Source organism: Myotis yumanensis, unplaced genomic scaffold, assembly GCF_028538775.1.
Source record: "Myotis yumanensis isolate MYYU_CA2020_CCGP unplaced genomic scaffold, mMyoYum1.0.hap1 SCAF_2, whole genome shotgun sequence".
In the NCBI taxonomy this organism is placed as follows: domain Eukaryota; kingdom Metazoa; phylum Chordata; class Mammalia; order Chiroptera; family Vespertilionidae; genus Myotis; species Myotis yumanensis.
The window spans coordinates 131,897,913-131,911,464 of NW_027223753.1; the positions used below are offsets into that span (position 1 = coordinate 131,897,913).

The following is a 13,552-nucleotide window of genomic DNA, read 5'->3' on the forward strand; positions in this document are numbered from 1 at the left end:
TCTCCCTTCCTCTCTGATAGAAATCAATAAAAATACATATTTAAATATATATATATATATTTTATTGATTTCAGAGAGGAAGGGAAGGGGAGAGAGAGATAGAAACATCAATGATGAGAGATAATCATTGATCGGCTGCCTCCTGAAGGCCTCCTACTGGGGATTGAGCCTGCAATCCTGGCATGTGCCTTTGACTGGAATCGAACCTGGGACCTTTTAGTTCTCAGGCCGACACTCTATCCATCGAGCCAAACCACCTAGGGCTTGTTTTTATTTTTAAAAATTATATGAGTTCTCATTCATAGCACAAAAATCTTTCTTAGTTGAGTATAATATATTTTGAGCTGGAATTCAGATAACATTTTCTGAACTTGATTTATAATAAAGATGTGGATGCCCAGTGAAGCAGACATTTTTCTAGGTGCTTAAAAATGTTGTACTTTTTATATATCAGTGCTTTACATTTATCACCCTCCTTTAACAGATGAGGAAACTGAGACATAGAGAAGTTAAGTAAGCTTCCCAAAGTCACACAGCTGGTAGGGATGGGTCTGATTCGAGAACGCATGCATGTATATGACAGTATAATATAGTATTTCAATAAACATTTTATTTGAACTTGTTCTGCAAACTATTCAAATACTATTATTTCTTTTTATACACTGTCTATGACAGAGAATTTATGTTTTTTCTGAGGTTGCATGGCTAATAAGTGTGGTCAATGACCCTACAACCTCCAGATTGTGAACTTCTACTGATTCAGCCCTGCTAGTTTACATACTAAGAAAAGGATGTTAAACTAAGACACAGAAAGCATAGGAAGTATCAGAGTCAATGAATTTTCCTAGATAAAGGCAACATCCACAAAAGCAGGAAGTGCCAAGATGTTTGGGAAAACAGACAGCCCATCTGTCTGAAAATCCTCAGTGGGCAGAACCTGTATCCTCAATAAGGCATCTATGGTGATTGAATTAATCATTATTTGTAAAGTACTTACCAATGTTCCTGATATAGTAGGTGGTGTGTGTGTGTAAGTGTTTGTGTGTGTTGTGTTTAAATAGCAGTGCATAATTTGAGCATCCAAGGAATTTTAAAAGCAAAAATATGTGGAATAAAACTGAGTTTTGGAATTGGAGGATTCCATGAACATTACTATCCAAGATGAGCCCTGGGGAGAATTTAATTAGTACTCCTGAGTGCTTCCCACCTCCTTTTTGTTATTTTTAATACATTCACCTGCAGCAACTTTAATCTCTGGGACCCTGTTATTAAGACAGCCTGACAAAGGTAGAGTGGGATCATTACATAGAGAATTCTTATATACCAACATTAGACATTCATATGTAATTTTGTAGAAGAGAGTACTTTTGCCCAGCTTTCACTGGGGAAATGCAATACTAAAAATATGTAACATTTACTAAGCACTTGCTATGTGGTTGGGACTGTTCTACATAAGTGTTTTACTTTATTACTCATTTAATCCTCACAAGATCACATTATGTCACACAGCAATTAAATACAAATTCAGGTGTTCTGGGTCAGGAGAGTGAGCTCACAACCACTCGATTTCAGGGAGAGAAATCAGCACAATGCTACTTGAAGCAAGGAGAGCAGTTTGCTTGTGAGAAAACATATTTAAATTGAATTTCTAAGACATGTAACATTAGTTTTAACAGCATGCCACGTAAAATTATTAAACAACTCAATAACACAAATTTAATCACTTTATGCATTCAAATGTTTGCTCATTTCAGTAACAAACAATGATCTGATTTTATATGTCTCAGGGATTCATAGATATTGAGAGCTGGTGGAAATGGTAGAGAAGTCCTGGTTTAATCCTGTCTTGGACAGAACAACAGCGACTTCTTTCTTCTATCATTTTTCCCCTTCCAGTTTTGCAACCTTTATTTTTAAAACTGACTAAAATTTACCAAATAATCCAGAACTTGCTGCTCTCTGTAAGTTATAACAGTGTACAAAATAAAAAGCACGGGGTAGAGTTAATAGTATATGTTTATAGAGCATTATTGAATCACTAAGTTAAGTTATTTTACAAATTATTCACAAATCTATAGCTAATGGGTAGAATATATCAGTCCAGGTGTTTAGGAAGCAGATGTTAAGATAGAAGTATGAGAGCTTTTTATGGGGAAACACAGATAACGGATAAAAAATCTGGAGCAGAAGTGGGCAAACAGTGACTCATGTAGCTCAGCCATCTGTGAAGAACTGAGGGAAAGAGAAGGATGAGGAAGAGTAGTCTCAGACAGCAAAGCAGTTCAGAGGGATTCACCAATCTGATGGGTCGCTCAGAGTGAAGGAGAGTGCTGCATTGGGCATACCTGGGCTGACTCCAGGCCCCGTGTCAGGTGTAGTCACTGGGAAGCGCGGCCTGTGCTGTGCATGTGGCTGCAGGGGATGCTGGAGGTGCAGCAGCTGGAGGCCGTCTGCCCACTGAGGCTTGGCATCAGGGAGATCCAAGCAAGCACTCCCAGGACTGCCACAGTGGTATAAACAATAGTCCGCTGGTAGGAAAGAATAAAGTGCGGCAACAGTTTATATTAGGAGTGTGCATGCCATCCTACAGACTCAGAGCTCCTTTTTCAAATGCTTGCAAAACTTCTACCAGGCCATCAGCCATGTTTCTTTATTTGCATCATTTAACCAGTCCTATAACTGCATTAGTTTAGAGAAACCTTCTAAATGTAGATTTCGATCAGGCTGAGCATAAGGTATTGGCTTGCTTTCGGAGATGTGATGGCATTCAGATAAGCAAATTTACTCTTCTAAACTCTTTTATACATCATTCATTCATTCATTTGTACAGTCAGCATTTACTACAAAAGAAATGTGGTTAAAGTATGAGCAACTGAAAAGGTTATTCCAGGAACTGTGTGTATTTTCAAAAGTCTAGAATAGGACATTTATAGAGTTTGTTAGCAGATGAAACTAGGGATTGAGATGAGGGACAGATTTAACGAGCTTTACATTTTCTGCTACAGAATTTGCATTTTATCCTGAAAGTCGAAAGCCCTGCAGAAATGTTATGCATTATAATAACATAATCAAATTCATGGTTTAGAAAGAGTACTCTTGTCACCAGGTAAAGAGAAAGACATGCAAATAGAAACTAATTAGGACTTTCTAATTGTAATCCAGAAGAGAAAGACATAAACTAAGATATCTTAAAGGGCTTTGTGTTGAATTGGATATAGAACATCAGGAGAGAGAGTGACAAGGTGACTTCATACTTATGGTCCACACCTTTGCTACCAAACGTGGTCTGCATCACCTGCGTCAGCATCACTGGGAGCTCGTAAGAAATGCAGTCTCAGTCCCCACTCCAGCCTGAAATGGAAACTGCATTTTCCAAAAGATACTCGAGTGGCTTTTTTGAACATTAAAGCTAGAAAGCATTTGTCTAGGTCAAGGGTCAGTAAACTTCCTGTGAAGGCTTAGATAGTAAATATTTGGGGCTTTGTGTATATATAGTCTCTGTTGTTCCCACTCTACTGGGATATTTATTATAGTACTAGAGGCCCGGGGATCCGGTCTAAGCTGGCAGTCAGACATCCATCTCGCAGTTTGGGGCTCTCTCAGTCCGGGACCCCTCACTCCTTACTGCTTGCCTGCAGTGGAGGTGGGAGTGGCTCCCACCACTGATGCTGAGCTCGCCAGCAGTGAGCCTAGCTTCTGGCTGAGCAGGGCTCCCGGCCGTGGGAGCACACTGACCACCAGGGGGAAGCCCTGCATTGAGCATCTGCCCCCTGGTGGTCACTGTGCCACATAGCGACTGGCCGTTCTGCCATTTGGTTGATTTGCATATTAGGATTTTATTATATAGGATAAAAGCAGCCATAGACAATACACATGAATGAATGTGTCCAAAACAATTTTATTTATGGACACCAACATTTAAATTTTATAAAATGTTCAAGTCACAAAATCGTCTGGTTTTGACTTTTTGCAACCTTTACAACATGTAAAACCATTCTAAGCTCCTGAGTTATACCAAAACTGATGGCTGGCCAGAATTTGCTCCTGGGTGACTTTTGCCAACACTCTGTGAGTAGATGAATGATGGGCCATTTGCAAAGATAGAGAATACAGGGAGAGGAACAGCATATGTTGAGGCTCGTAAGACAGCTGTTATATCACCTTTCAAATAAATGTAGGTATTGGAGACTAAACTAGCTTAATTAGGAAGCTTTTAAAATTCATCCTGAGAAATCATTTCTGTTCTCTATGTTGTTCCTCTGCTGAGCATAAGATATTTATCCGGTGTATCCATTGAATTTCTTGCCATTGAGGATAGAGAAAAGCAGTCCAGCACATTTCACACAGTAGACACTCAAGTAGTATTTGATTAATGCTATTGAAACAGAATATTTAATCTTATTAATTAAAATTTTCACACAAAATTGTAGTAAATGTCTGTTTTTTCATTCTCACTTAAGAATTACTTCTATATTATACCAGACAGTAGCCATATTTCAGGTGGAAGCAGAATAAATATGACTGACTTTATCAGATTTTCCACGTAGCTTTTAGTTATGATGTGTTAATGCCTGGTCTTTTAATTTTTTTTCTCTTCAATCTCACAGCTTTCTCTATCTCTGGTGAAAATAGCCAAGTAGTAATGATTGCCATTTCAGCGGCGGTAGCAATTATTCTCCTCACAGTCGTCACCTACGTTTTGATTGGAAGGTGAGTTCACAGTCTGTTTTATAACTTACTTTTATTGTTGCTTTGCTTGCTCCCCCCAATTGCTGCTAAATCTGAAGTGTGCTCGGTAATGTATGTTAACAAATCAGAATGTCTCCATTTGTATTCTAGATCTTTCTTTTTATCCCCCTCTCCCTTCTGTTTCCTCATCTTTAATTTTGGTTTTCTTTTTTGCATTAACTTCCGGCCTCACTCTCCAATACACACCCCGTCTCTTCTCTCTTTTGACCACATTCCTAGGTTTTACTTCCCCGGTCACTGTTAAAATACACCCCAGATTTCCCTGACACTTTCTCACCCAGAGCAGCATTAATCACTAACAATGGAGACTTTACCCTTCATTCATTCTAGCAGCAGTTGTTAAAAAAAAATGCTATAAACACCTTCTGAGGCCATTATAAAAATTCAACTGAAGGGGTCTGCACAGTGGGAAGCAGCTCTCCGTATCTCCTCATTAGGCAGCTTCCAGGGTCCCCTGGGCAAGGGGCTTTCTATAAAGGATTTAGGAAATACAAAGTCATTAAACTTTCACCAAAGCATTTAATTGTTTAAGAAAAACGCTTTATATTTTCTGCTTTGTACATTCTGAGCATAGATAATTGTTTAAGTATATTTTCTTTCTGTGTTCTCTTCCCTCGATTTCCCTCTAGGTTCTGTGGCTATAACAAGTCAAAACATGGTACAGATGAAAAAAGACTTCATTTTGGGAATGGACATTGTAAGTTTTAAAGTGTTATGGTGTTTTGGTTTTACCATTTGGGTTTCGGCAGTGGTTCATTTATAATTGGGTAACTTTCTCCTGACAAAGATAATTCAAAAGTAGTATTTTTTTGTTGGGGGGAGATGAGCAAATTAAAATTATTTTAAACAGAGAAGAAAATGCATGCCTCTGCATCAAGTAATTCTTGCATGGCCAGATTTAAGCAGATTTAAGCTAAAGCGAAGGGTAACCGGTGGTTTATATTCAAATCGTGCACATGACGGGAGTCAGAACTGTAGTCAGCTTTGCGTAGCTGAAAGGTAAAGCGTATCTTCAAATTCCTTATTACTAGTCCTTTGCTAAAATATAAATAGAATCCTTTTTTCCGTCCTAACTGCCAGGTAAATAGAAACAACCTCTGTTTATGTAAAATGCCTCACTCCATTTTGTCAGCCAACCAGGAGAATAAACTGTTTATTTTGGAGTTACATGATATCCAATCAGTAGGAAAGCCAATCCTTCCCCCCATATTTTAATACCAACCAATTTAATATTTGCAAAAATATTTTCTAAGAGAAATATTCTTTTAGGAAACAAAGTGTTTATGTCTAATAAACAGACTTATTTTTATTTTTTTCTGATGAAACGAATCATCCCAAGTTCTTTGCTTTTTCAGACTATGGCTCAGTTTAATGTGGAAATTACTAATCAGTGGCCTTAATTCTCATGGGAATTAGTATGGAGACAATACTCATGCTTATGTGTTTCAAATAATCCCAATATAACTAGTGTAGTTTTGTAAACATTCCTTTCTTTGGCATTCACTATTGCCTTGCCAAATTATTTTTAAGTCAGTGTGATACTTCATTATCAGTCATTGGCTTTGCATCTAAAAATTATAGTTTTAGTTGTAACTCAGGTAAAAACTTGATTACCTGTTGCTAACATGCAAGAGGCATAGAGTAGTTTGAAGAAAAAAAATTTCCAAATGAAAATTGACGCGATATTGACACAGTACCAGAGTTTACAGAGAGCATTGTTTGTTTTGTCCTCATTGCTGTCATTATAAAATAATTCACAAAAAAGAACCCACAAACTACTACCTTTCTAATATCAACATTTCATCATTTCAGATTAGTTAGGTTACAAACTCAAAAGTCCTCAAAGTGTACATGAACAAATTACAGGATACTTGTCTAGCTTTTTCTTCCTGGTCTCTCAAAACACTGAAAATTGCTATCCTTAAGTTACTCACAATAGTTACATTCCTTTGGATTAAGTTGCTCTTAATTTGAGTCGGACAATCAATGTAAATATTGTTTTTAGAGCAAAACCATACTGATTTTGTTCTTTATATGGGAATTATATATCTCATGAATTTAGAGCATTGATATATTCCTGTGAGCCAATTGTAAGTAGGCTCTTTTATCGCTCTGATCTGTTTTAGCTGCTGGTTTTTATGGTAAAGTTTGTTGAAACTTTAATTTTCTTCAAGTGCACAATATCTTTATGATAGACAAACAAAAAAGAAATGCATTTTATCCTAGCTGCAAGGGCACAAAGTAACTTATATGCATGCCATAAACTTTCTGCGTCTTAATACTACAGCTGGTTTATTTCAGACCATTTATTGGTATTACCTTAAAAAGCTTGAGCTATGAACTATTCCCCCCAGCCTTGTTACAAATCCCATAATATAGCTTCAAAAAGAAAGTAATGTGTTTCACCTCCTAAGATCCTGTCCCATTGCCCTCTCTGACTGAGTCTTTCTACGTTTTTGCTATCCTTAGGGCAACTCATGCTGGTAAAATGGAAATGTAAATTATTGTGTTTGCACAGAACGAGCTGTAAAGTAGTGCAGCTTAACACGTGTGCATGTGTTTATTATCTGGTTTGCTTGACACAGCCCAGTTACTCTGTATGTTGCCCTTAATTATTGGTGTGGGGGGATTATGTGCCTTGTATCCTGACTCACCTGATTCCTGGAATCTCTGGGGTCAGCAGTTAAAAGTCAGCAGCCAACACTACCACAGTGAGCAAGTCATTTTACTTGAGGATGTGTGTGTGTGTGTGTGTGTGTGTGTGTGTGCATATTTATATTGTTTCCCCAAATGTCATGAGGATAGAAAAGCCATATACTTCATTTTAATTAATCAGAATGAATCAGTTGGTTTTATTTGGGAATGATTATTTAATTTTCAGATTATTTGGTATTGAAGGGTCACTCTAAAGCACAATTTCAAGGCTTTTTAAATCCACTGTCATAATATTTGAGACATTGTTTCTGATCATTCATTTCATAATCTTCTTTTTAAATTCTGATGTCAGTAAATCTCTCACAAGTTTATGTCCATAAGTTAAAATGGGTAAGATATTTGTAGTCATTTACCAGAATAATTTTTTTTACCTTATTTTAAATTTTTTTTTCTTGGAAGAAAAGCTAGGTTTTCTTCTGATGTTACCATTTTCTTATCTTGCTATTATTATTACTAAAGAAAAAGCAAAACTGATTGATCATAAATCATAGCCTCCATTTGATGTGAGTCTTTATTAAAATGTAACCTAATTGACTTAAACAAATTCTGACACAAGGCTTTATTTCCTAACATCTCTGAGAGTGTCTATGGTTACTTTTATTGTTTTCCTTACTCCAAAGCTTTTCTTCTCATGATATTATAGGTTTCCTTAATATGTTTGCTTGTTTTAAGGGTAAAGTGTTTTAGTACAGATAATGCTAGGAGTAGTTTTTAGTGTAGTAATAAATTATAGTGGACAACTATAAGAGTGACTCTGCTGTCTGTTTTTATAGGAAGCAATAATGTTTATAATAATGGCAAAGTATGAAAACTGATCTATGAGCTCAAAAGAAATGGGCATTTCTGAGCCCAAATTCTGTATCCAGGAAACCTCAGTGATAGTAATAATTGTGAAAATACTAATGATGACATTTAGGGACACTTACTACATAACAGGCACTGGAGATAGGCATTTGAGTAATAAGTTTTCAAGAGCTTTCTTCTCCTAGGTCCTCCATTTGATCCCTCCCTCTCCCATTTCTATATTGCTATCTCACAATCATCTGAAGAAGTAGTGAGGAAAATAGAGTTTTACCACCCATCTCTTCTGGTCACCATTTTTGGAAATAAATTTTATGTCTATAATTTTTTACTTAAACCTCTATGGAACCTTTGCAGAAGCAAAAAGTATATGGTGTAACCATGGAATTCCTGAAGTTGTACTGTAGGCCCACAAACTGATCATTTTGTAGCCAAGCTGCAGTCCTGAACTCACTGGTCTAATGTCCACTGTGCTGACGTTTCTCAGAATGGTTGCCGTCTTCGGTTCCCACACCTCTTCTGTACAAAATACACACTGACACGAAGACATTTTTGACTACCACAGAATGTTCAGTTGCAATTTTGCCAAAAACATTCTTTCATTACAACATGATTTTTGAAAAGATAAAGTCTTATGTTCTTTGTTATTTTAGGATAAAATAATCATTTGATATCCTAGTGAGATCAATGAGAATACCAATGTTATTAAAATTAAAAGAAAAACCAGTAATGTGAATTCATATACTATAGGAGTTAAATTACAATTTCCTTTAATGTTAGAGCAAATTTATGTACTTTAATAACTCTTAAGCTTACTTTTTTAAAAACTTAGTTTTCTTTCATTAAAAAGTTTATTGAACATTCCAAATTGTTTTTAATATGAGCTATTTTTCCAAATGATAGGAATATAATTAATATTAAATCAAATCCAAAATAACTTTTTTTTTATCTTTTGTCTTTGCTATTTTAATTGCAGAATATCATGAAAAATTTCACATTTAGAATAATAAAATAAATTATAAAGGGGGTTAATATTCATAAGCTATAGTATGATTTATGTTTGGAATTTAGCTCCTTAGTACCATTATTAAGCCTATATATAAATACTTACCTTGCCATTAACTATGTTAAAAAGCTATACAATAAGATTTCACTTAGCCAAAACCGGTTTGGCTCAGTGGATAGAGCGTCGGCCTGTGGACTGAAAGGTCCCAGGTTTGATTCTGGTCAAGGGCATGTACCTGGGTTGCAGGCACATCCCCAGTGGGAGATGTGCAGGAGGCAGCTGATCGATGTTTCGCTCTCATCGATGTTTCTAACTCTCTATCTCTCTCCCTTCCTCTCTGTAAAAAATCAATAAAATATATTTAAAAAAAAAAAAAGATTTCACTTAGTTGATGCTATATTACTATATACATGTAATACCCACATTATTTACACTAATAAAAGAGAAAGATGCAAATTGACCATACCTTCGCAACACCCACCAGACAATCAGGAGTGAGTATGCAAATTAACCCAACAAAGATGGCAAGTTAATTTGCATACGCAGGCCCTGGGAGGCTGGGGGCGGGGCGGGACACTTGCCTCATCACCATGGCAACAACGCAGGTGTGCCACACCGCCCCAGCCACTCCAGCTCTGGCCGGAGCGGCAGCCAGGGAAAGAAGGAAGGCCCATTCTTGCACGAATCTTCGTGCATCAGGCCTCTAATATATACATATATTCACAGCTTAAAGTAGACCTAGAGTTGTTGTGGGGGATTTTGATTGTGAACATATTTTAATAAAAGCAGAATAGTATCTGAGAGAAGACATACCATTTTATATCCTTTAATTAATTTATCTGTATTTCAGCACTTATCCAACCTTATGAAAATATTTTATACACTTTTATTTATTGTCAGATGAGGCATTGTAATAGATACTTGGTTACTGTTTGTAGAATCATAAAGGTGTTGTAGGGTGATGGTGTTCGCTCACTAAGGCTACTATGAAATTACTGGACACTATTTTGAACCATCTTCTCCTTAAGATCCCCCTCCTTCAATGTCCTTTTTCCTTCTAGTGTTTTTACAGAGGAAGCTCATTGTGGTGCCTCTTTACATTTCATTATGGGGAATATTTTTTATTAAATTTTCAGTACTTAGTCCAACATCTCTGCTGATTTCTGTGATATTTCAGAATAAACTAGAGGTTTGGTGCATTTTATCATAATGGGGATTGTTTTTAACCAAAAATGTTATAAAATTTGTTCAACAAGGTTTTTAAACCTAGCTACAATAATATTTCTTCATCTTTCCCTTAAACAGTAAAACTTCCAGGTCTCAGAACTTACGTTGATCCACATACATATGAAGACCCTACTCAAGCAGTTCATGAGTTTGCTAAGGAACTGGATGCAACCAACATATCCATTGACAAAGTTGTTGGAGCAGGTAACTACCACAAGAAATCTCACTGCCAAACTACAATGTCAGTTACAAGTTTACAACTATGAATAAGACTTTTCTCCATGATGCCCTGGCCGGGTGGCTTGGTTGGTTGGAGCATCGTCGCGTACACCAAAAAGGTTGTGGGTTCAGCTCACTGTCAAGGCTCATACCTAAGTTTTGGTTAGAACCCCGGTCGGCATGTTTCTCTCTCTCCCTTCCTCTCTCTCTAGAATCAGTAAACATCCTCAGATAAAGATTACAAAAAGGAAAAAAAAAGAATTGTCCCTGAAATTGCTCAGGTTCTCAGGCCTAGTCATAGTGTGTGGCAAAAGAGGTTTACAATTATGAGTATGTGAAACACAAAGTTTATTCTTGTATTAATATTTATTAATTATTGCATTATTTTTATACAAACAATTGTAAACCCACTTTTGCTCCACCTGTATATTTCTATGAAAAGGAACATTTTCTGACTTAATGATCAAAGGCAAGCAACAAATAAATGGAGTATTTAATGGTATGTAATGATTTCAAAGGTGCCAGACCTACAGACTCACAGACCACAGGCCAGCTTTTTATTTATTGAATTTCAGAGGCAGCAGCAGCAACAGTTCAGTCTTCCCAAGTCTACACTGATCATGTGTCACAAAGACCATTAAGCTAAATAGGGATAACAGGATAAAGTGTGTTTTACTTTAAGCCCACTAAGTGGAATTTGGGATTTGTAGAAAAAAGGTAATTTTAGAATCCTCTTCAGAATTTAAAAAATAGACAACACAAAATAATATCATAAGTGAAACAGTCTAAAACACAAATTTCATGACAATTCGTTTGAGTAGTTTAAATGTGAAGTGCTCCATTTTAATGGTTGCCTGTAATTTCATAAACTATTAATTTATTTGTGTCCAGGCTTGTTTTCATATAGAAATCTCTTTTTCTAATCAGTAATTTTGCTATAACATAAATTCATATATACCCTTTGAGTGATTATTAACAGCTGTTGCATATTTTTAATAAAATTATAGAAAGTTATTAAATAACTATTTTACACACTGAGACATAACATACGAACATCCATAGTACATGCTGTGTGAATTTGAACAAAACTACTACTCCAAAATAAAAATAAACAATAATGTGCATTAATAGTTTTACACCATCATCTCATTCTTCAATATTGGTCTAAAAAAAATCTCACAAACTAGTTATTTTGATGTGGGAAATAGAAAGACTGAAAAATTAGCTTATTGAATTATCCATAATACATCAGAACACATTTTCTGAAGTAGTATATTTATGAATGATGATTCTTTATACAAATGGGCATCTAATGTCCTATGCTGTTTTGTTTTTTTTCTATACACCAAAGCAGTATTTAGAACTCAAGCAGTATTTCCTATTATCCAGGACAATCAGAGTAATTCACATTATCTAAAGAAAATGATAACTTACTAAATTTTCTCTTCTAGAAGAAGATTTGAGGTGGTGAACGCACAATGCAATATACAGATGATGTATTATAAAATTGTAAAAAATTATCTTCTAATTTGCTCAATGTTGTATCATCTTAAACATCACATGTGTAGACAATATTAAAATATTCATCTAATGCCTGGCCAGCATTGCTCAGTTGGTTAAGCATCTCCCCATGCACCAGGAGGTTGAAGGTCTGATCCCTCCTTAGGGCACATGGCCAGGTTGTGGGCCTGATCCTGGATGGAGGACGTGCAGGAGATAGCTGATTGATGTTCTCTCATAGATGCCTCTATCGCTCCCTCTCCCTTCCTCTCTATGAAAAAATAGTACATATTAAAATATTCAGCTAGTGATTCATAAAAGCAAACTAGAGTGACTTCTTCTTTTCATAGTCTAAGATGTAGGAATGAACGTATTCACCATACATCTAATCCAGTTACAAGAGTTCTATATTGATTACTCTTTCATCTGTGCAGTTCTGCTTCCTGTACTGCTCTATGGTGCAGAGGCTTCTGATCATCGTTGAATGTTGCCCCAGGAGAATGCAGTCTTCTCCATCATGGAAGCTGCAGTAGCATATGCAACACAAGTGCTTTGAGTGCTCAACTGGCAGGAGGAAAAACCCACTCTTCTTGGCCAAGGTCCGGAAAGCCAGACAGACACATTAGGGCATTGAAATCTGAGACCCTCCTCATAAGTTAAAGCTTACATATGCAGATGCTATTCAAAAGCCAGAGATCTATTTCACAGTGGTGTGAGACAAAGCACACTCATTAAAAATGGTATCTGATAAATGAGATAAAGAAAAAGCCTACTTATACTAACTCAATAGTCCCTGATTAAAGACTAGGACAGATCCTCTTTTTTTTTTTCTCTTCAAACATATTTGTAAAGAAATTAGACATACACCCCATTTTCAGGATTATTCAGTCAATATTGTCATCTGTCACATTAATGGCAATAAAGCAATGCTTATTTTCTTTGCAAATAGGTATATCTTCAAGGTCAGTTATGCTTGTCCTGGAAGACCTCAGTGTAAAAGGCTCAGCATTACCAATTATAAATTATGAAATCAAGATTTTGAAATATTTTGTTGTAAAATTTTAAATATCTACAAGAATAGATGAAAATGTGCAAGAGTATAATGAACTATCATGTACCCATTTCCACAGCAACTACAATAACAATCTACTTATGGCCAGCTTTTTTTCATCTATACACTTACCCAGTTTCTACATCCTTTTTAACTTTTACAAATAAGGTTGTACATAAAAGAAGAATATTTGTGCTAAATTGATTAGCAACTATCTTCTCTTGTTAAAGGGGTTGAATATCTTGGTAAATGACAGAAGGTTCATAGTCAATGACAAATACAGA

At 36.1% G+C, this 13,552-nt stretch overlaps 1 protein-coding gene across 1 annotated transcript in view; it reads left to right on the forward strand.

The window, feature by feature from the left end:
• Nucleotides 1-13,552, forward strand: part of EPHA3 (EPH receptor A3) — a 365,189-nt gene that overhangs the window by 286,769 nt on the left and 64,868 nt on the right. Inside the window, exons 8-10 of the mRNA XM_070406036.1 lie at nucleotides 4,608-4,710; nucleotides 5,379-5,446; nucleotides 10,577-10,702. Of these exons, the coding sequence (XP_070262137.1) occupies nucleotides 4,608-4,710; nucleotides 5,379-5,446; nucleotides 10,577-10,702 (297 nt within the window). The remainder of the gene's footprint in view (nucleotides 1-4,607; nucleotides 4,711-5,378; nucleotides 5,447-10,576; nucleotides 10,703-13,552) is intronic.